The following is a 21289-nucleotide window of genomic DNA, read 5'->3' on the forward strand; positions in this document are numbered from 1 at the left end:
AATCTTCTTCCTGACCTCTCCGCCCCCACCCACTCTGCCCTATCACCCTCACCTTAACCTCCTTCCACCTATCGCATTTCCAACGCCCCTCCCCCAAGTCCCTCCTCCCTACCTTTTATCTTAGCCTGCTGGACACACTTTCCTCATTCCTGAAGAAGGGCTCATGCCTGAAACATCGATTCTCCTGCTCCTTGGATGCTGCCTGACTAGCTACGCTTTTCCAGCAACACATTTTCAGTGCAAGTTAAGGTTTGGTTGGACAGGGTGGCCTTAAGTTTATGGAGGATAGATTGTGAGAGATCAGTCATCAGTACATTGGCATGGTCACATCTAGAGGTAAGAAAAGAGTGAATCAGGACTTCAGCAGCAGATGAATTGAGACAGAGGCTAAAACAGGCACTCTCACCATAGAGTTCATCAAGCAACAGTAAAGAATTGTAAAAGTGAGTAGATGTCACTGATTTTGATGAATTTAATGGAGCAAGTTAGCACTCCAGGCTGTGTTAATTATTCAAGATTGTTTCTATTCTCGGAGGCAAGCACACACAAGATCTGGTGTTTAAGAACGACATGGTTAAATACCGCAAGATGTTTTTTGAAATACTTGTCTGATTTCCAAGATCTTTACAATTTGTATGTTTTCCAAGGATAACATAATTAAACAAACCTTTTACTCCTCTCATTTCCCATCTTTCGAGATGAAAACTGACCACAAAAGTCACTTTATTCAGAAAAGTTGCAGTCTGGTATTCCGAGATTACTTTTCTTTGGTGAATTTGAAGTTTCTTTGATTAGCAATACTCAAAACCTCATAATTACAAGGTGTTTGAAGTTGTCCCCCTAAGAGTTGCTGCTGCTATTTTGTGGGAATAACAAATGTTTTGCTGAATGTTAATTTTGGACTGTGTACAAGAGTGTGTTTTGAATAATGGATCGGAAATATGGAAAGCATGCCTGACTCAGGTGAGGTCATTGGATGCAGCTTTAAGGAGAATACACCAATCCTTTTGTCATGAAATCATTGCTCTGTTGTAATGAAATCATCCTAGTTAATCTGTTCCTATTATTAGTAGAAGATTTAAAGTGAAGAATTATGTGACTGAATGAAGAAGACAGTAAGGGTTGATCATCAAACCTTATGCATAAAAGGAGGGAGTGGTGCTGCTATCAGATGAGCAGTTGGGAGGGAAGGAGCATAAGTTGTGCTAAAAATGTTTTTTGAATTGGTAATTGCATTCTTTTTCCATTAGTTTATTGTTCTGGATTAGCTTGCCCACAAACCAGACTTCGGTTTTCTGATTTTCCTTTTTCTAATCTACTGCAGTTCCCTTGTGACTTCTGCTACTGTGATCCCATGATTAATCATTTAATGGCATCAGAATGTGCTGTGGACCAGTTCATAATTGTATCTGAACACACAAATCTGTTCCCAAGAGATATCTTGAGCCTCACCCTGATGGATAGACTGAAATCCCTTGTATGAGAGTACCAAATACTATGTGTACACTGAGTTCATTAATCTGAAATTTAAGCCATGCCCATTTTTATGCTTCAGAATGAACTAGCAGTGCAGAATTCTGAACATGCAAGCACTCACTAGTGACTTAGTTCTATTACTGTAATCTGGCATCTTGCCAGCTTTAACTTTTACAGACATGTAATATGCATTTGTTCCCTGGTTACCGAATCTTTAACGATCTTGTGGATGGTGAGGATTTTGCAAATTTTCTGTCAGCTTCTTTTATTGGTGTTTTCATTTGAATGAAGTTTGGATTCCATTGCAAGGATTTGAGGCAAATTTATAACCACATCATCAGTGCAATATTGAAGGAGTTATGTACAGTTAAAGATTCAGATCAGATGTAAGCCACATAACTGGCCATTACCTTATTGCTGTTTGTTAGACTTTACAGGATACAACTGCCACCACATTTACCTATATAATGAGAAGTACCCTTGCACTTTTGGAACATTCTGAGGATGTGAAGGTCTCCACTGTATTTAAGTGGAAGTTTGTTTCTCGTCCCATTCGTTCCTTGGTAAATGTTAATAGAGGCATTTAAGCAACTGAACTTTTCCAGTGTGATCCATAATCAGGGACAACTTGTGATGTCAAGTGCTGACGTGCAGGCCCATGTGTTTTCTTGCAATGTTCCTTGAGCTTAGTGCAAAATGTCGAGCCATTTGACTTTTTCCGTGATTAAATCCCACGGTCCATTATGAGATGTTATTCAGTCAGTGATTTTGGGTAGTGGATGATTGAAAAGTGTTTTTGAGAGTGTTTGACTAACAGTCAAGAGTGTGGAAACGTTGTGACAATATTTTGTTCCTTTTCTTTTCTATATTGCAGTCATAGCATCCTTAAGTTGCTGAGGAATTGTTTCCTTGTTGTCAGCTATTTTAGGACAAGGATGATTGTTAGCCAATGAGCACAATATTATTGAATTTAGCAGTCAGCTATTAAACCTTGTTCAGGCGTTTGACTGTTGTTCGTGGAATTGAACCTGCATCTGAACCACTTACATCTCCTTGAGTTGGAGAAGATCAGATACCTACAATTCCTAGGTGAAATCTAGACCATCGATTCATTAAAAGATGGTTCAGTTGACATTTGGAATGCAAATTCGCTAGTTCATCCCTTAAAGCTGTCCGCTGAATGGCTGTAATGTATCACTAACTGAAGGCTGAGGTCCAGTGATGCATTCATGACATGAAGGACTATTGGAATGGACAAGGCTGATGTTCAGTTTTCTATTAACCAAAATAATGTTCACAATTATTTCCAGGCTACTGAGGTGATCAGTGGACTACGTTTGACTGGATAAAATCTTCTCTATCCACAGCATGGCTCCTTGCTCCTCATACTTGACCTGTCCTTAAGCATGCCAAGACAGTAGTTTTTCACAAACCTTCCCTATTGAAGATCCTGCATTCTGTCTATCGAGATGGGGCAGCTCTGCAGTATGTGCAGCACTTCCTTGGTACATACCTGTACCAAGGGACTAGTATCAATGGTAAAAGTCCAGCACTGAGTCATCCAAGTCCTATGTCAAGCTATTGACAGCAGGAACCTCTGGAAGACAACATTGGCCCTAATCTCCCTGACTGCAGTAAAACTTAGACCTCCTACTGATATCACATAAAGATCTTGAGAACTTCTGCCAGCAGTGCCTACACCTAATCATGGATGCCAAATGGGTGGATTACTAGAACAACTTGATTCACCCCCAATAAACTCCCTTGATAGGATCTCTCTTTCTCAGTCCTCTGACCAAAACTCAAAAGTCGGCCAAAAGAAAAGATATGAGGATTTGGTCAAATTCGCCTGAAAAGAGTTTTGACACCATTGACTGGAAAAAAGTTGCAGACTGCTCAATGTGGTACTACCTCATGCTACGACAAGGCTCAGTGACCTGACCGCATGAACATAAAATTGATAACTTTGTGCATGTTCTGTCGGAGAGGATCAGATATGCAAAATCCAGGCCATTGTTTCATAAGTTTGAGAGAAGAGACTGTTTTGACCTTTTGAGGGAAGAATTGGATAATATTTGAAGCTAACCAATTAGTGAGTGACAGATGATGACAGCTGGGTAATGGGATTAGGTTTGGAATGCTGTCATGAAAAGCTGGCATGGATTTGGGCCAAGTGTTGTCTGTCCATGCAACATGCGACTTAGTGGTAAACGAAGTACCATCTGTTTGCCAGCATGGGTAGTATTTTGCCCCAAACTTTGTTTGTTTACCTTTAGAAAGTATTTGTGTCGTTCTGATCTGAAGTTTACAATTTTAGTTTTTCTGCCCCATACTTCACACACCACAGAAACATTGCCCCAACAGGTTTACATGAGCATTTATTCATCAGCTATATTAATTGATCTGACAGTTCTCTGTACCAGTAGAAGTTATTTTAGTTTCAGCATCTAATTGAACTTTATGAACTCAATGAGTTTGCGGCATACGAATCCAGAAGCTAACTGCTCCTACTTAGGCACATTTTTAAATTTAACTTCCACTTTTAGTTTTATTTGCATTCATCTTAAAATTATGTTGTCTCTCCACTGTCTCACTGAAGTGGAAACAATCTATCACATCTTACCCTATTTTAACGACTCATAATCTGGAAGATCTGTCATGTTATCCTTTAATCTTCTCAGCTGTAGTTGAGTTTTTTTTAACTTCTCAAGTCTCGCTAAATAACCATAACCTTCCCGTTCATCTGGTAACAGCTTAGTAAATCTCTAAGCTGTTATTTTTCCATTGCTGGTTTTATATCTTCCTATAAAGAGCTAGCCAAAACAGGATTTGCTACAACTGCAGCCTAACTGAAATCTTGTGCAGATAAGATTATTCCTTGCTTTTGTATTTGAGGCCTCTAAAGCTTGCTTTGCTTTTGCATGGCTTTATCTATTTATGCTGTTATCTTTAATCTGTATCTATACACGACTTGCTTCATTTGACCATTTAAGGAGAGATTTCCTCTCCCTTACTCTTGCTTGAAAATGTATTTTCTAAATGAGCCACATCTGCTAATAGTTTTCTCCAACCCCCTGTAATCTTATACAAACGCTTTGAAAAGTTGATAGGTTTGAAAGACCCAGTTTGTTCATACTTCTGTATCATGAGCCAGTAACAGAATATATGTTTGAGGTGCCTTTCATGACCATGAGATATCCTGAGGCACTGTACAGCCAACTATTATTTTTACTGTTGTCATGTAGAAAACACATCGCCAACTTGGGCACAACGAAGGAATAATCGTCAGGGTTTTTTTTAATATTGATTTGAAGGATAAATACCAGTCAGAGACTTAGGAATACCTCCTCTTTGAAATGGTGCCATGGAATCTTTTAAATCCACTGGAAGAACAGACAGGGCATCCATTTGATGTCTGTTCCAAGAGATGTCATGTCAAACAATCTCTCTGTATCCCACTGGAGTGTAGGTCTTGATCTTTGTACTCCGATCTCTGGATTAGGACTTAAACCCACAACCTTCCAATTCTGACACGAGAATGTGACGAGCTGATTGTCATCTGGCCAGCAATCTCCACAGGATATTACCCTTCTAGTGTGAGGGAAAGAAAATTACGAGTGAGAAGAGGCTGTTCTGCTCATGTTGATTCAGAGGTTCATGGATGATATCTCTTCCATTTACTTTTACTTTTAGATCAACTGTGACCTCTCTTCCCCACTCCCCTTCCCTCCCTCCCCTCCCTTTGTTCTTCCGTCCTCTTCCGTTCCAGCCCTCCTTTTTCCCTTCCTTCCCTCCCCTCCCCACCTCAGAGCATTAACCTGGGTTGCTGGTTCAGCAACATGGTTACTATGCCACTATGTTCCCCCATGCCTTCATATAACAACTTCAACCTAGTAAAACATGATGGGTTTCTTCTTAGAAGTGATTATCAGTCAAAATTTGACAACCAGCAATGAGATGTCTGAGATCTTTGTGATAGATATTGACTTTAAGAAGCATTTTAGGAAAGGAGAGTTGGAGAGCTTTAGGGAAAGAATCCCAGGTCTTTGAAACAAAGCAGTTAAAGGCAAGATTTTCTTTGATTTATAAATATAGCAATCACAGATGGATAAAGAGGCAGAGTTGTAGGAGTGCAAGTATTTTGCAAAGTTCTGGGGCTGGAAGAGGTTACACAAATAAGTGAGGGCCATGAAGGGATTTGTAAACTAGAATAAGAATTATGTAATCAAGGATGTGACTAGTCTGCGAGTCAATGCAGACAAATGGGATGATGAGCTTGGATATATCTTATAGATTACAAATTGGGAAGATGGGCAGAAGAACGTTGGAGATGATTGAGTTCAGAGTTTAGAAAAGATATAGATGAGGGTTTAACCAGCAGAGGAGTGGGGCTTGTGGACACAAATGATGTTGTAGAAGTAGAAATAAGTAATGTCTCAGGTATGGTAATGGAAGATTAGGTTAGAGTCAAATAGCACTGCAAATTGTGTTCAACCTCAAACAGTAGCCAGAGAAAGGGCTGGAGTCACTGGTGGCTTTAGTGTCCTGAAAATTCAATGGGAAGGAATTTTTTACCTCAAACCAGTGGATTTTTTTGGGATTTGGTTTCGTGTGCTTACTATCCTGAGGTGACAAACAATGATTTTCTATCTCTGCTTGATATTTGTAAATTTGTGTAGGTAAATCCCTCTGTTCACACTGAAGAGGATTTTACTTTCAGTTCATCTGTATCTCTTGTTGGAGAAATATTATGCCTTCATCCCTTTTCTTGGTGAAACTTTCATTATGTCCACCAGTAACTAAACTTACATAAAGGTACTGAACCACCTTCAGCATTGTTGATGGTCCCTTACAGCATGAGCAAGAGGCTGTCATTTGGAGACTGCACTACACACATTCTGCATACTTAGGGATGTAAGGAATATAAGCTGTAACAGGGGAGTTACATTATTTGCTTGGAAAATTTAATCTTGCATTCATCAGGACAGATGCAAGAAAACTAAATTTCAATGGAAACGACAATTAGGCTGCATGAAAATAATTTTGTTGAATATTTGGCAAGTTTAAGGTCATCAGTCCTGCTTGCAACATGGATCATTATGTTTGTTAGAAACTATATTAATGTATGATGATGCCCTCCTCAGAAAAGAAGAACACCACTTCTTTAAATTAAACAGAAGCCTCGGCATAAGACCTCAACCGATCAGTCAACTTGCCTCCCCTTGTATTATGCATCATGTATTATTGATGGTATTTGGTATCCCTGTCTATCCTGATGAATACAAGATTAAACGCTTTGGTGTGTCTCTGATTCTGGGAAAAATCAAAGTTCTTGCTTAATTATTGGTACTTTAGCAACAGCCAGTTAGGAACCTGTGGCTTTTGTGTAAGCTTTGTAGGATACACATCTGAGAGATTACGGTGTGTGGATTGATGCTGTAATTGGTTGGAACCTGTCTTTCAGATGAAGTCGTCAAGAGATTTGATTACAAGCAGTTTGTGGAGATGTTTACAGTAAAACTTTAATTTGAAGCTGAATTTGTATGGAAAAATATCTTTTTCTGGTAATAACTGGACATCTGATCTAGATGCACTTTTTAATGGCCTTTTGTTCTGTGATATCTTTGAGGCAATTTGAGTCTTTCTTTGGACACATTGCGTAACTGTATAAATCAGTTTGAAGCTACCAGTGACTTTGTGGTGGCATAGTTCCATGAAAGAACTAAAGAATCCTTATTTCGAAAATCATTTTAACGTGAAGATTTAGAGCTTTTGTTGCTGATGTGCTCAGGAGATTATTAAAAGATTCTTACATTCTGTTTGTGCTGAGTACTCTTCATGTACTTGCTTTGCTATTGAATAAGTTTGTCTAGTGGTTTGCAGCTGGAGGCTTATTCTGCTAATGTTCATCCACCGACCAAATCAAGGAGGCAGCTTGAGTTGCTTATGGCGCCCAGGATTTTGTTTGATCTCTGATCTCGCTAAATTTATCAAACTATTGGACAAGTAAAGGCACCCTGTGTTTCAGCGTGGGTGTGATATCTGCTTCTGAGAGTTGTTGATGACAGTGAGCGCAGACAACCATCCAGTGTAAAATCCCAGACACATTGAAGAGACATAAATACACAATTCAAAAGGGAATTATATTGTTCTCTGAAAAGGCAAAATGTGCAGGGCTGTGTGGAGAAAGCAGGGAAGTGATACTTGGAAAACTGGTCCTACAGAGAGCCAGCACAGACAGGTTGGTCAAAAATGGCCAACTGCTATATCTTATTCTGTGGAAGGACATGATTAGAGTAGAAAATTTCTGAATGTTGAAAATTTTGAAGGAAGAATTGGTTATATAAATCAAGTCCCAAATGGAAGTGCCACTTATTCCAGAAAGCCAGAGACTCATCCACATACACAGAGCAAGATTTTACCTTCACTCCTTAGAGTCAGGCATTCAACTTGCAAATAATGTTTACAAGAATATTTACTTTTCTGGTGCTCTGGAATAATTTGAGATTTTATGTCCAAAACCAAAGAGCATTCTGAAAATTTTACAGCTAAATATTTTGCAAAGGCTAATCAAGCTCAGCTCTGTTTATGCAGTCACCTTGAAAACATTCGAATGCAGCTGTGCAAAACCTTTTCTTCCAACAAAAATGTTTCCAATGAAAACTATTTGACCCTTGCTGCGTTGCTGTCAAGCTCCAGCATCCTCATCAGAGTTCTGCCCAATCCTATAATCCAGCCCTGAATGTTGCCAGAGCCTTAGGCTATTCAGTGCTGTGAAATTCCTGACTCCACCATCTCTTTCTAATGCTGCTGTGTATTACTGTCCCTTCTCATGTATCCCAGCCACATGATGATCCACTGAGCTCCAGCACACTAATTTCCGCAGCTTTGAACCGGTTAATTATGAAGAGGACTGCAAAAAGTTGTAGCTGATTTTCCCCCTCCCCCACTGTTTTGATGGGCCCAAACTTTGCTGCCTGTTAGTGGAACAGCTTTTAATGAAGTGAGAATTATGTTTTTGAAGATAATTGAATCTTTCTGAACTTATTTTGGGGGAGTAGGTGGGGGCTGGGTAGTGTAGAGAGAATGAAAGAGGGGTGAGGTTTGGTTTGGGAGTTTTCAGAATTACAGGAATGTAATGCAGAATGAGGACATTCAACCTGTTGTGTCTGTGCCAGCCCTTTCAATGACCATTATTACAGAGTGCCATTCTCCTGTATTTCCCCATATCCTTGCACTATTTCTATTCAGACAATTATCTAATATCCTTCAGAATGCCTCAGTTGAATCTGGGAGTTGGAGAGAGTTAAATAGTAGAACATAGAACAGTACAACACGCAACAGGCCCTTCAGCCCACGATGTTGTGCTGACCACAGATCCTCATGTATGCACCCTCAAATTTCTGTGACCATATGCATGTCCAGTGGACTCTTAAATGACCTTGCTTCCACAACTGCTGCTAGCAATGCATTCCATGCTCTCTCAACTCTTTGTGTAAAGAACCCGCCTCTGACATCCCCTCTATACTTTCCTCCAACCAGTTTAAAACTATGATCCCTTGTGTTAGTCATTTCTGCCCTGGGAAATAGTCTCTGGCTATCGACTCTATCTATGCCTCTCATTATCTTGTATACCTCAATTAGGTCCCCTCTTCTCCTCCTTTTCTCCAATGAAAAAAGTCCGAGCTCAATCAACCTCTCTTCATAAGATAAGCCCTCCAGTCCAGGCCGCGTCCTGGTAAACCTCCTCTGAACCCTCTCCAAAGCATCCACATCTTTCCTATAATAGGGCGACCAGAACTGGACGCAGTATTCCAAATGCAGTCTAAACAAAGTTTTATAGAGCTGCAACAAGTTCTCACGACTCTTAAACTCAATTCCCCCTGTTAATGAAAGCCAAAACACCATATGCTTTCTTAACAACCCTGTCCACTTGGGTGGCCATTTTAAGGGATCTATGTACCTGCACCCCAAGATCCCTCTGTTCCTCCACACTGCCAAGAATCCTATCCTTAATCCTGTACTCAGCTTTCAAATTCAACCTTCCAAAATGCATCACCTCACATTTATCCAGGTTGAACTCCATCTGCCACCTCTCAGCCCATCTCTGCATCCTGTAAATGTTCTGCTGCAGCCTACAACAGCCCTGTATACTGTCAACCAACCTTTGTGTCGTCTGCAAACTTGCTGACCCATCCTTCAATCCCCTCATCCAAGTCATTAATAAAAATTACAAACAATAGAGGCCCAAGGACAGAGCCCTGTGGAACACCACTCACCACAGACTTCCAGGCGGAATATTTTCCTTCTACTACCACTCGCTGTCTTCTGTTGGCCAGCCAATTCTGTATCCAGACAGCTAAATTCCCCTATATCCCATTCCTACTGACCTTCTGAATGAGCCTACCATGGGGAACCTTATCAAATGCCTTGCTAAAGTCCATATACACTACATCTACAGCTCGACCCTCATCAACTTTTCTGGTCACATCCTCAAAGAACTCGATAAGGTTTGTGAGGCATGACTTGCCCCTTATAAAGCCGTGTTGACTGCATTTATATATGTTGGATGACTCTTTCATCCTGTTGAATACCTTGGCATGTGTCACGTGATGGTGTGCTGAAGATCAGCTGGGGAGCAGAGTTGCTGTGGCAACATGCATGATGGTGATGGCAGAGGCTGCAATGTTCTTTCCATAACAGGAATCTCCAGGAGTCTCTCCTCTTTCACTGTGTGTGAGGAGGATTTGAGGATTACTATCCAATCTGTTTGACCATGTTATGAATGTATCTTTGGTCATCAAGTCCTGGATTGGGATTCAACCCCCACTATTAAAATATTGACAGTGTCTGTAGATCTTTAAAGAACATAGGTAATAAAATTAAATGCAAATCAGGGCTACTGATTTTCTATGCAGAAGTGGACAGCAAAATACCCCGGAATACTCCTTAATCAAAATATGACTTGCCTAGTTAGTCAATTACAGGCATAGGTTGTAAATGGTACTATAAGTGCAAGACCATGTAATGTACTGACAGCACCACCACACCAGGGACACTGATAAAGGAAGACCTGCATTTATGTAGAGCCTTCCGTGAGTTTGGGACTCTGGACTTCAAGAGGTCCCAAAGTGCTTTGTAGGCAATGAAGCACTTTTTAAAAGTTTGCTCACTGTTGGAAATAAGGCAGTAACACACACAGCAAACTCTTATAAGCAACAACGGGATAGCAACCAGATCATCAACTTTTGGTGATATTAATTGAGGGATAAATAGTGTTCAGGACAAAATTAGCTCTCATAATTTAATTTGTCTAAACATCAGTACTTTTTAAAAAAAATTGTCTTTGGGTGTTTGCTGTCTATACTGTTTGGCTTTTTGTTTTGCTGACATTTTCATTAGAAGTATCAACACCAAAATTTAAAGTGAAAACTGCCAGTGTAAGTTTGTAGTCTCTGAGCAAGCCAGTGGCCTTGTAGCTGCTGAGGAAGAAGATTTAGCGGGCCATGTGGAGACTTAGGGAGAGTGGGGTTATCTACCAAAACATAGGAAAGACAGCATGCATATTTGGTTCAAAAAGGGCTAGTATGACCTGTCATCACTGCTGGGCCAGTGGGGAAATCTGACACTGGGACTGAAAGGAATATCTGAATTGAAGTTAACAAGAAATAGCTGATTGACAAGCTGGGAGATGAGTGACTCAAGTGTCTAGAGCAGATTGCCAGTGTTGTCAGTGGTGATAAGACTGAGTAGTTTTCGTTCCTGTTTGAAGCAGCTGATAATTCTAGGCATCGGTCATGTTACAAAAGGCCAGGGAAATAGAGACCTTTACAGAAAGAAAGTTATTTGAGGCAATTTTTGGCTTTGAGTGACTAACTTCTGAAACTTTTTTGTGGACTTTGTTTTTCTCAATAATTTTAGTTTTGTTTTACTAAAGCAAATTCCAGTTACCTCTTGAGAGAGAAAAGGTAAGGTGAACAAGTTGATCAGTTTGTTCTGTGACATTCGCTGGTTTCAGATTTGGAGCTTTCAAAACAAAATGCAAATTTGTTTTTGTTGTGATAGTTTGCTGAAAATGTGCTTATCCAGGTTGTTTTGTGGCTCACATCTATTCCTCCCTGTACTTAAGCAAATTAGCATCATACAGATCCATGATGCTCTAACATTTGAGGGAATCAAGTTTGAACACCTCATGAATACAGCCGGATGCAAAGCTTTTAATGACATAGGTACATATGTCTGTCTGAAAATTGTGTAAAAGACATAACAGATATATGGTGTTGAAACATTTACTGATGAGTTAGTACTGCATGAAACATTATGACTAGCTAAAAAAAATTGTGAGCTAACTTTGACAACTTATAAAATTCTTTGTAAGTTGTCAAAGTTAGCTCACAATTTTTTTTTTAGCTAGTCAGAATGTTTCATGCAGTACTAACTCATCAGTAAATGTTTCAACACCATATATCTGTTTATGTTCTGAGATTTTGGTTTGTGTTGGGTAGTATTTTCTATACAGCTATCTTGCTCCCATAACCAATCAGTGTTTTGTGTCCAGTAGTTTGACTGCACTGCTCAGTATTTAATTATATGATGTAACTTGATGGGAGGGAAGTATTATGATAATAGGATTCCCTTGTGATCTGAACTGGAAACTGTCCCTTTTGCATGTGTTCTTTGTGAGTTCCTGCAGCTTAGTAAATATGTTGGTGAGAGGAGACCTCATGCAAATGATTCTTTTGCTTTGTTTTGTGTACAAGTGAAGACAGGGTTCTTCCCTTCCTTCACTGACACTTCTCTTGAAAAATGAGACAAAATATAATAAGCCTTACATTTTGTGGACTGACATGCTGGATTTTGGCATTACCTTTTTCTGTAGACTATATCTCATCTTCTGAGGCTTAGTTTGCAATAGGCAAAGTTGAGAATAAGTCCCCTATTCAAAACTGAATGGGCTCCCCCATGTCACTGCTATGGAAGGGTAATGCCTGCGGGTTTTATTTTTGGAATACAAGCTTCCCGCAAGAGTGTAATCTCTGCACCTCTTGTTCTAGGTGCATATGTAGAATAAGTCCTTCCAAAATAGCTGTAGATGTTGTTAGTCTGAGATGAGATAATGAGTCGAGCGTGTTTTTGCAGGGAAAACGCAGCAGGTCAGGCAGCATCTGAGAAGCAGGAGAGTGGACATTTCAGGCATAAGCCCTTCATCAGGAATGAGGCTTGTGGGCCAGGGTTGAGAGGTAAATGGGAGGTGGTGGGGTGGATAGCTGAGAAAGCATTAGGTGGATGAATGTGAGGGAAACAGTGATAGGTCGGGGAGGGTGGGGAAGTGAAGGACAGGTCCAGAGGGTGGTGCCGAGTTGGAGGCTTGGGACTGGGATAATGTGGGGGGAGGGGAAATGAGGAAGCTGTTGAAATTCATATTTATCCTGTGGGGTTACAGGGTCCCAAAGCAGAATATGAGGCGTTCTTCCTCCAGGCGTCGGATGGTAATGGTTTGGTGGTAGAGGAGGCCCAGGACCTGCATGTCCTTGACTGAGTGGGAAGGGGAGTTGAAGTGTTCAGCCACGGGGCATTGGGGTTGGTGGGTGCGGGTGTCCCAGAAATGTTCTCTGAAGCGATCCACAAGAAGGGGTCCAGTCTTCCCGATGTATTTCCCAGTGGAATTGGTCATCCTGGGAACAGAGGAATTGAGAGGTAGGGTGAGAGGAGGTGTAGTCTAGGTAGCTGTGGGAGTCGGTAGGCTTGTAGTAGATGTCTGTGATTGGTCTCTAGAGAATGTGATGGAGAGGTCCAGGAAGGGAAGGGAGGTGTCCGAGATGGTCCAGGTTAATTTGAGGTTGGGGTGGAAGGTGTTGGTAAATTTGAACTTTTCAACCTCCTCGTGAGGACATGAGGCAGCGCCAATACAGTCATCGATGTAGCGGAGGAGCAAGTGTGGGATGGTGCCAGTGTACCTGCGCAAGATGGGCTGTTCCACGTACCCGACAAACAGGCAGGCATAGCTGGGTCCCATGTGGGTCCCCATGGCTACCCATTTGGTTTGGAGGAAGTGGGAGGATTGGAAGGAGAAGTTGTTGAGGAAGAGGAACTGTTCAGCCAGGTGGGTGAGGGTGTTGGTGGAAAGGTACTGGTTGGGACGGTGTGAGAGGGAAAAAACAGCTTAATTTTTGTTTTTTTGTGGACATCTTTACAGTCGACACTTTAAGCCCTCTGTATCACAGAGGTTGAAGCCAATGGCATTTTAATTAGTAAAACTTTTGCCTTGTTTTAAAAAAATGTTAGACTGAAATCATTTCCAAATTCCAAATAGGTAAAAAGAAAATCAAAAATCCCAAAACCTAACCTGTGCTAATGGGAAAGCAAGGCCATAAATATAAGGTGATTAAGAGGAAGTAAATAAGTCATAGAAATGTCTCGGCTTGGGTCAGATTAATTGCCATCATATGTAGTACCTAACATACCTGCAGTTGGTGAAACTAAATAACAGAAGTTGGGTACAATGGGCACCTGATTCAATATCATTCATTTTGTCCCACTGGCCAAGGCAAATACTTGGCCCCGGATTTCTAGGTTGAAAAGTAACCAGATGATAAAATATTGAAGGAAATGGGCAAGGAAGTAGCAGAATAACTCTGATTGTAGTTTCTTAAAGCATTGCCTCCAGTAATTTAAATTTCTAAATACAGGCACTTTGTTATAGATTTATGATAGGAAAATGAGATTTGTTGACACATAGTCTGTGGAAGAACTCATGTTACATATGGTTTCTGAGTTTGGTTGTGGGTTTAGCAAAATGGATAACCCCCAACTTTCTTGCAATGGTTTTGCAACTTCAGTAAAAAGATTGTTCAATCACATTCACGATCTTCATTCTCTTGATTTTTAGAGCTAATTCATGTTGGAGAGTTTCTGCTGCTTTTGATCAGTTCCAGTAATACACACAGGTTCTTTATTTATTCTGCACAGAAGTACAGACTACAAGGGAAATAACATTTTTAACTGAACAGGTCACATTTAAACTGGGGTAATATTGAAAATACAGGCGAGTTAGAATTGGATGAGCAGGATGTGAGAGGTACAAAGGGAGCAGATTGAGCGGGTGGAATTGTGGGAGAAGAGAAAAAAATGCCAAATTGCCTCAGAAGTAATGCATTATCTGTTCGAGTTATTGCTGACATCCCTCATTTCACCACGTCCCGTCACATCACCCCAGTTCTAATATGGTAACCTCTACCTATCGTAATAATCAAAGCAAGATCGGTCATGAATATTTTGTAAATGTACAATTTAATCTATTATATAGAGTGTCACGATATTTATAAAATGTGGACAGTCAACTTTCAACTTCCATCATCAGATTTTCATACCTGGGACCTTTCATGGACTAACATTAATCTCATAAGAATAAACACTGACTTAAGATGGCTACAGCTGTCACTTGATCAGATTGAGCAGAGTTAATGAATCCATTTTGAGGCTAACAAAGTCTGGACAAAAATTAACATTTTATCGAAAGGCACTGAAACGCAGTCAGCCGTGAAAGGGCCCTTTGTCTAACCACTTTGATTTACAATCTTTAGATGTTTAACATATTGTCGTGAACGTTGCCTGCAGATTGGACAACTTGAAAAAACATTGACGCCAGACATTGGAATATGCAAGTGAACTTTACTTCAGGCCAAAAAAGTTATAAAGCAGAGAGAACAAATAGATCAGTAACAACAGAACTGAAAGACACACTGTCTCTGCCAATTTTTTCAGCCTCAAGAAAAGTAGCGCCAGCTGATGAGGCAAATTGGAGAAGCATATGTTCACTGAGAACTTGAAGTTATTTACAGATGTTGCGACTGCTGACTATGCAAGAATTAATTAAATAATAGTGGTCTCAGGTTAAAATCTAATAAATACCTCTCAGACTCTCGTGACTTCATTTGAATTACATCCTTGACTTTCTTTTTGTACCAGATGCATTTCTTTCTAAATGTTATAACATATGTGTTTGTTACAATTTATTATTTTTATACAGATTAGTAAATAATAAAATTTCCTTTATTTCTCACGTGAAAATGTTGGAGTTGGCTTCTTATTTTTGACTAGTATTCCCTTTTAGTTGAATTGTGATATAGCTGCTTGTGAAAAAGAAAAGTAAAAATGTTATAATCATTTGAGGAGGTTAAAAAGAGGAGAGCTAATACATCCTTCCTCATCTGATTGTAATGAGAACTAGACGTATATACGTCTGCTGCAGGCATAGAGGGCCTATATCTTTCTGTCCTGTAGGATTCTCTTCGCTAACAGCTGAGATGGCAGGAAAAGACATTGTGCCTGACACGTTTGTAATAAGAGATAAATATTGCTCTTGTGAAATATGTGCTATTTTAATGTTGGAGCAATTTAAGGTGAACTCCAGGAGTACATTTGAAAATAAGTCTTTGATACTGAGACTCTTTGACAGATTCACAGCTGGAAAGTGCTTTCGAAAACTGATTTCCAGTAACTGTTAGGTGTGAAAAGAAGCAAACTGTTGATTCCAGCAGGTAAAACCACAGTAACTTTGTTCTAACTTGCTAACATTCTTGTCATTTTGGGCTTTAATCTATTTATGAAATGGCTTAATGTGGCAGACATTGTACATAATAAGTGTAACCATTTGAGAATTTTTTTGGTGTTTAAGATTTAATTGTCATGTGGTGAGACAGTTATTAACTTGATTGTTAATGCAATTAAAGATAAAGAGAGTTAGTTCTTTAAGACCATAAGACATGGGAGCAGAATTGCATCATTTGGCCGAGTGAGTCTGCTCTGCAATTTGATCATGGCTGTGCCACTTTATTAAAGGGAAAGGTGTTTATTTAAGCCTTTATCATCTCCACACTCTTCCTATGTTTTCCTCCTGTCACCTTTCTTTGGTTCAATCTGTTAAACAACCGGATATGTGCTGTGTTAAGCGTATATGTTTTCTCATCAGCATGCTTCCATAGTCTGGTTTTGGCACACCATTGTATACTCTTTGCATCCCTTCTGCACGCTGGTAATTTTGATCATGCCTTTTTACATCTTTTTACAGAGCTGTGTGAATAAAACTTGGCAAATGGGGAAATGAAAGAAGGGTAAAGAATAAGCTTCTTCACATGCACAATGCTTTTTCTTTAAAAACAACATTCACATCTTGTTGCAGTAATTAAGGCAAAATTGCAAATTTGAGTACAGGCAGTCCTGTATTAACATGGTAGTTATCTTCCTGAAAATCACTGTGTTAAGTGAAACTGAGCTATTCAAAACCTATCTCGCTATAAACCCATATAAGTGTTTGGGTTACTTTTCTTGCTTCGTATTCGAGATTGCTTATTTGGGGACGGCAGACTTCAGGCAGATTTTTAAAATAAAAACTTATCCAGCTTTAATTGAGGCAGGTAATGGATAAAACAAGCCAAGTGTACAGGAACTTGCCCAACAATGCTGAGTTATGGTGCATATTTATTCCTTTTGTGTTGGTGGTGATCGGCAATGTTGTGAATTAGATACATATTATTGGACTCATGGGTTGTAAAACAAAAACTGTTATGACAAAACTGTTAATTGAGGACTTACTTTATTTGAGAGAGAAATTTTCCATGACTTAAGCCAGGAGCAAAGTTACTGATTGTAACAAATGTTGGGAGCAATTTGAAGTAATGAATTCAGAGCTGCATCAGAAAACTATTGACTCTTTTTTAAAGTATGCTAGTGGCAATATATTAAATAGGCATGTTTAGAATTTCTCACTGCATGCAGTGTTAGAATTCAATCTGCTACTATTTCAGATTGAATCACAAAGGAACAGGAAGAATTACAGGACAAATGGGTCTGAAATAGTAGCAGAGAATGGTACATGTATGGAATGAGCTGCCAGAGGAAGTGGTAGAGGCCAGCACAATTGCAACTTTTAAAAAGCATCTGGATGGATATATGAATAGGAAGGGTTTGGAGGGATATGGAATGGGTGCTGGCAGGTGGGTCTAGATGGGGTTGAGATTTCTGGTCGGCATAGATGAGTTGGACTGAAGGGTCTGTTTTGTGCTGTACATCTCTATGACTGCCAGTAAATCAATTGATAGAAATAGCATAGCGGAGAGCAGTATTTAAGATGGCTGTCATTAGTGGAAATTTTGATGGGTACTGTAAAAAAAATAAGTGGACTTATTGAAATTTCCTTTGAGGAAGAGGAGACATCGACTGAAGATTGCACTTAATCTGCTATTTTATTATGTTTCTCTTCTGGTTGCTTACAGTGCACCGTGCAGGTTAAATTGGAACTAGGCCACCGTGCCCAGCTTCGGAAAAAGCCCACTACTGAAGGATTCACCCATGACTGGATGGTGTTTGTCAGAGGACCAGAACAAAGCAACATTCAGCACTTTGTGGAAAAAGTGGTTTTTTGGTTGCACGAGAGTTTTCCAAAACCTAAACGAGGTGAGTGGTGATTTTGAGGAACATTTGTGATAACCCCTTGTGTTTAAAAGTCTGATACTGGAACATTCTGATTTTGTTTTCCCCCAAGTTGAAGGTTCTTGTGCGTGTTTGAGATTAGCTGTAGCTGGAGGTGAACTGAAGGCAATAATAATAGCATTGCTGTGGTTCTGTTCGCCGAGCTGGAAGATTTTGTTGCAAACGTTTCGTTCCCTGGCTAGGCGACATCATCAGTGCTTGGGAGCCTCCTGCGAAGCGCTTCTTTGATGTTTCCTCCGGTGTTTATAGTGGTCTGTCCCTGCCGCTAGGAGGCATGGCATTCATCCACAAACTCCATCAACAAACACATCGACCTGGACCCAATATACCAACCACTACAGCGGACAGCTGAAACTGACAACCGGAAGCGGCAGGGACAGACCACTATAAACACCGGAGGAAACATCAAAGAAGCGCTTCGCAGGAGGCTCCCAAGCACTGATGATGTCGCCTAGCCAGGGGACGAAACGTTTGCAACAAAAACTTCCAGCTCGGCGAACAGAATCACAACAACGAGCACCCGAGCTACAAATCTTCGCACAAACTTTGAATAATAGCATTCGGTAAACTTGGTTCAGTCTTGCTTGAGTTGTTAAAATAAGGATGGTTGGAACTATGGACTTCAGCTGACAAATTGCCATGTCATAATTAAATTATTCTTTTTTTCTCTGCCCTCCATAGCGTTGAAAGGAATTGCTTGTACCCGCAAGTTACTGCTCAGCACCCTGTTTAGAACAGATGTTAAATCCTTGTTTTTGAGGCCAGTAATTTGAAAGAATTGAAATTCTTCACTTCAATCAATTTAACTGAAACAAATTTTTAACCATCTCTCCCTGTTTTGTCTTTATGCCAGCATCTCCGTATGTGATTTCTCCCTGCTCCCTTCTAACTCAATCAGTTCTATGCTCGCTGACCTACATTGGTTCCAAGTTCAGCAAGGCCTTGATTTTTAAAAATAGCTGTCATGTGTTCAAATACCTCCGCATCAAACTCCTCATGGTCTCTGACCTCCTGCGAGTCTAATTCTGCAAGAACAGAGTGTCTTTCCAATTCTGGTATTTTGTACATCTTGTGCTTCCTTTGCCACACAATTGGCAGCTGAGCTTTGAATGCTTCAGATTATGCCTTTTTTTCTCCTTTTAAGATCTTTATTAAAATCTGCTTTCACAAAGCTTTCGTTCCCAATGCCTGATATGTTCTGACCAGTTTTTGTTTAATTGAGATTCTGACACGCCATTAATGATGTTGTTGATATCAATATGAGTTGTTACTTTGTTTTGTTCTCTCTTTCCAAATTCTTTCTGAACAATTATTACCTGTATTTTCTGTCATTTGCCTTTGTTCTTTCTGTAACCTTGTCTCCGTTATCCTCCTCACAGCCTTTCTGTCTTTCCTTGCCTCTGTTCCCATCATGCCATTACTTGATTTTTTTTCGTTTACTCAGTGTACAGTTCTCTTTCCTTTCAGTCTGCCTCTGCTGATGTTTCTGTTCCTTTGTCCGCTATCACTATTTATGCACAGATTGTACCTTCAATTGCTGCTGCTGTTCTGTATTTCCATTTGTCTCATCAACAGCATTGTTTTTCATCAAGTTGTCTAATTTTGTCATTTTCTGATCCATGCTGTCATCTTCTGCACCTGGCACTGCTCCCTTCTCTCTGTTCAACACATGCCCCCATATACATCTGTCCGCATATTGCTCTTGTAGCTGAGCATATCTCCAAGCGCAATGTCTCCATCATCATCCCATGTTCTGCAAACATATCTTTGCTAAAAGAAATCCAGAGTTGAATAAAAGAAATTCAGTCAATGTATATACTTTACCTGAAGTCAGTTGTGTCATAAACTATTATAGTTGGTCTTTCCATCTGCACTCATTATTTATAGAATAGTGATTTTGTTCCTTAGGAATGTAGGAGCAGCAAATGGCATTCAACTAATAATCTCCTCAATGCCATTTTTCATTTGTAGGCTGGACAGAAATTAGGTGTTTCATTGCACGAGTCACAAAGTTTTGTTGTCTGTACAGCACATAATCAAGAAGGTTTAGTGGGATGTTATCCTTTATTATGAGAAAGTTAAAAATCTCATGACATCAGGTTATAATCCACAACAGGTTTATTTGAAAGTACAAGCTTTCAGAGCACTGCTCCTTCATCAGGTAGCTAGTGGGGCAGGATGCATAGGCCACAGAATTTATAAGTAATTATACAACTGGTGTGATGTATTGGACAAACCGAGGTGGCTGTTAAGCCTTTAATCGCTTAAAATGGGGATGCAGGTTTCGATTGATTTAATATGTAAATTCCAGAATTTCTTTCGAGTCACAGCCCCGAGATAACTTAAGGTTTTAACAATATATATAAAAAAGCGACATATCAGCTCAGGCAATGCATTAAAGGTGTGAGGTTCGAGTCAGTCTGAGTCCTGACCAGAAAGTTAAGACTGGTTTTATTTCCAAAGTAGGAATTTATAAAATGTCACATTGGCTGACTGCCTACAGACTGTGTGCGCTTTTTGAACAAAATAGAATGGATCTGCAAGTACTAATCTGCAAATGCAAATTCATCCCACAGACTTGTGTGTGTGTGTGTGCTCTTGATAGTGTATGTGCATGAGTGTGTGTGTGCTCGCGCGCGCTCTTGATAGTGTATGTGCATGAGTGTGTGTGTGCTTGCGCGCGCTCTTGATAGTGTATGTGCATGAGTGTGTGTGTGCTCGCGCGCGCTCTTGATAGTGTGTGTGTGTGTATGAGTGTGTGTGTGTACGCGCGCGCGCTCTTGATAGTGTGTGTGTGTGCACGCGCGCTCTTGATAGTGTGTGCGCGCGCGCGCGCTCTTGATAGTGTGTGCGCGCGCGCGCTCTTGATAGTGTGTGCGCGCGCGCGCGCTCTTGATAGTGTGTGCGCGCGCGCGCTCTTGATAGTGTGTGCGTCGGATCCGGAGTATATGCGTGTGAGAGAGCATTTGTGTGAATGTGAGAGTGTGTATAGTGTGGTGGGGGTCACATCTAGTGTGACATGAATGCAAGATCCTGGTTGAGGCTATCCTCATGGGTACTGAACTTGGCTAGCAGCCTCTGCTCAGCCACTCTATGTTGTGCGTATCCCAAAGTCTACCTTGGAGGATGTTCACCCGAAGATCTGAGGCCGAATGTCTTTGACCACCGCCTGGTCCATTCATCCGTTGTCATTGGCGTCTGCATGGTTTCGCCAATATACCATACCTTGGGGCATCCTTGCCTACAATGTATGAGATAAACAACGTTGGCCGAGTCACATTTCCCTGCTGCGCATGTGGTGGATGGTATCTCCACATGTAAT

General features: G+C 40.4%; 1 protein-coding gene across 3 annotated transcripts in view; it reads left to right on the forward strand.

Moving 5' to 3' along the window:
* Window positions 1–21289, forward strand: part of mllt1a (MLLT1 super elongation complex subunit a) — a 115570-nt gene that overhangs the window by 11584 nt on the left and 82697 nt on the right. For 2 of the 3 annotated variants that reach the window (XM_043721100.1, XM_043721101.1), the window contains exon 2: window positions 17751–17931. In XM_043721100.1, the coding sequence (XP_043577035.1) occupies window positions 17751–17931 (181 nt within the window). Of the gene's footprint in view, window positions 1–15934; window positions 16017–17750; window positions 17932–21289 lie in introns of all 3 variants that reach the window. The other variant, XM_043721102.1, reaches the window with a different exon arrangement.

This window comes from Chiloscyllium plagiosum, chromosome 31, assembly GCF_004010195.1.
Source record: "Chiloscyllium plagiosum isolate BGI_BamShark_2017 chromosome 31, ASM401019v2, whole genome shotgun sequence".
NCBI lineage: Eukaryota > Metazoa > Chordata > Chondrichthyes > Orectolobiformes > Hemiscylliidae > Chiloscyllium > Chiloscyllium plagiosum.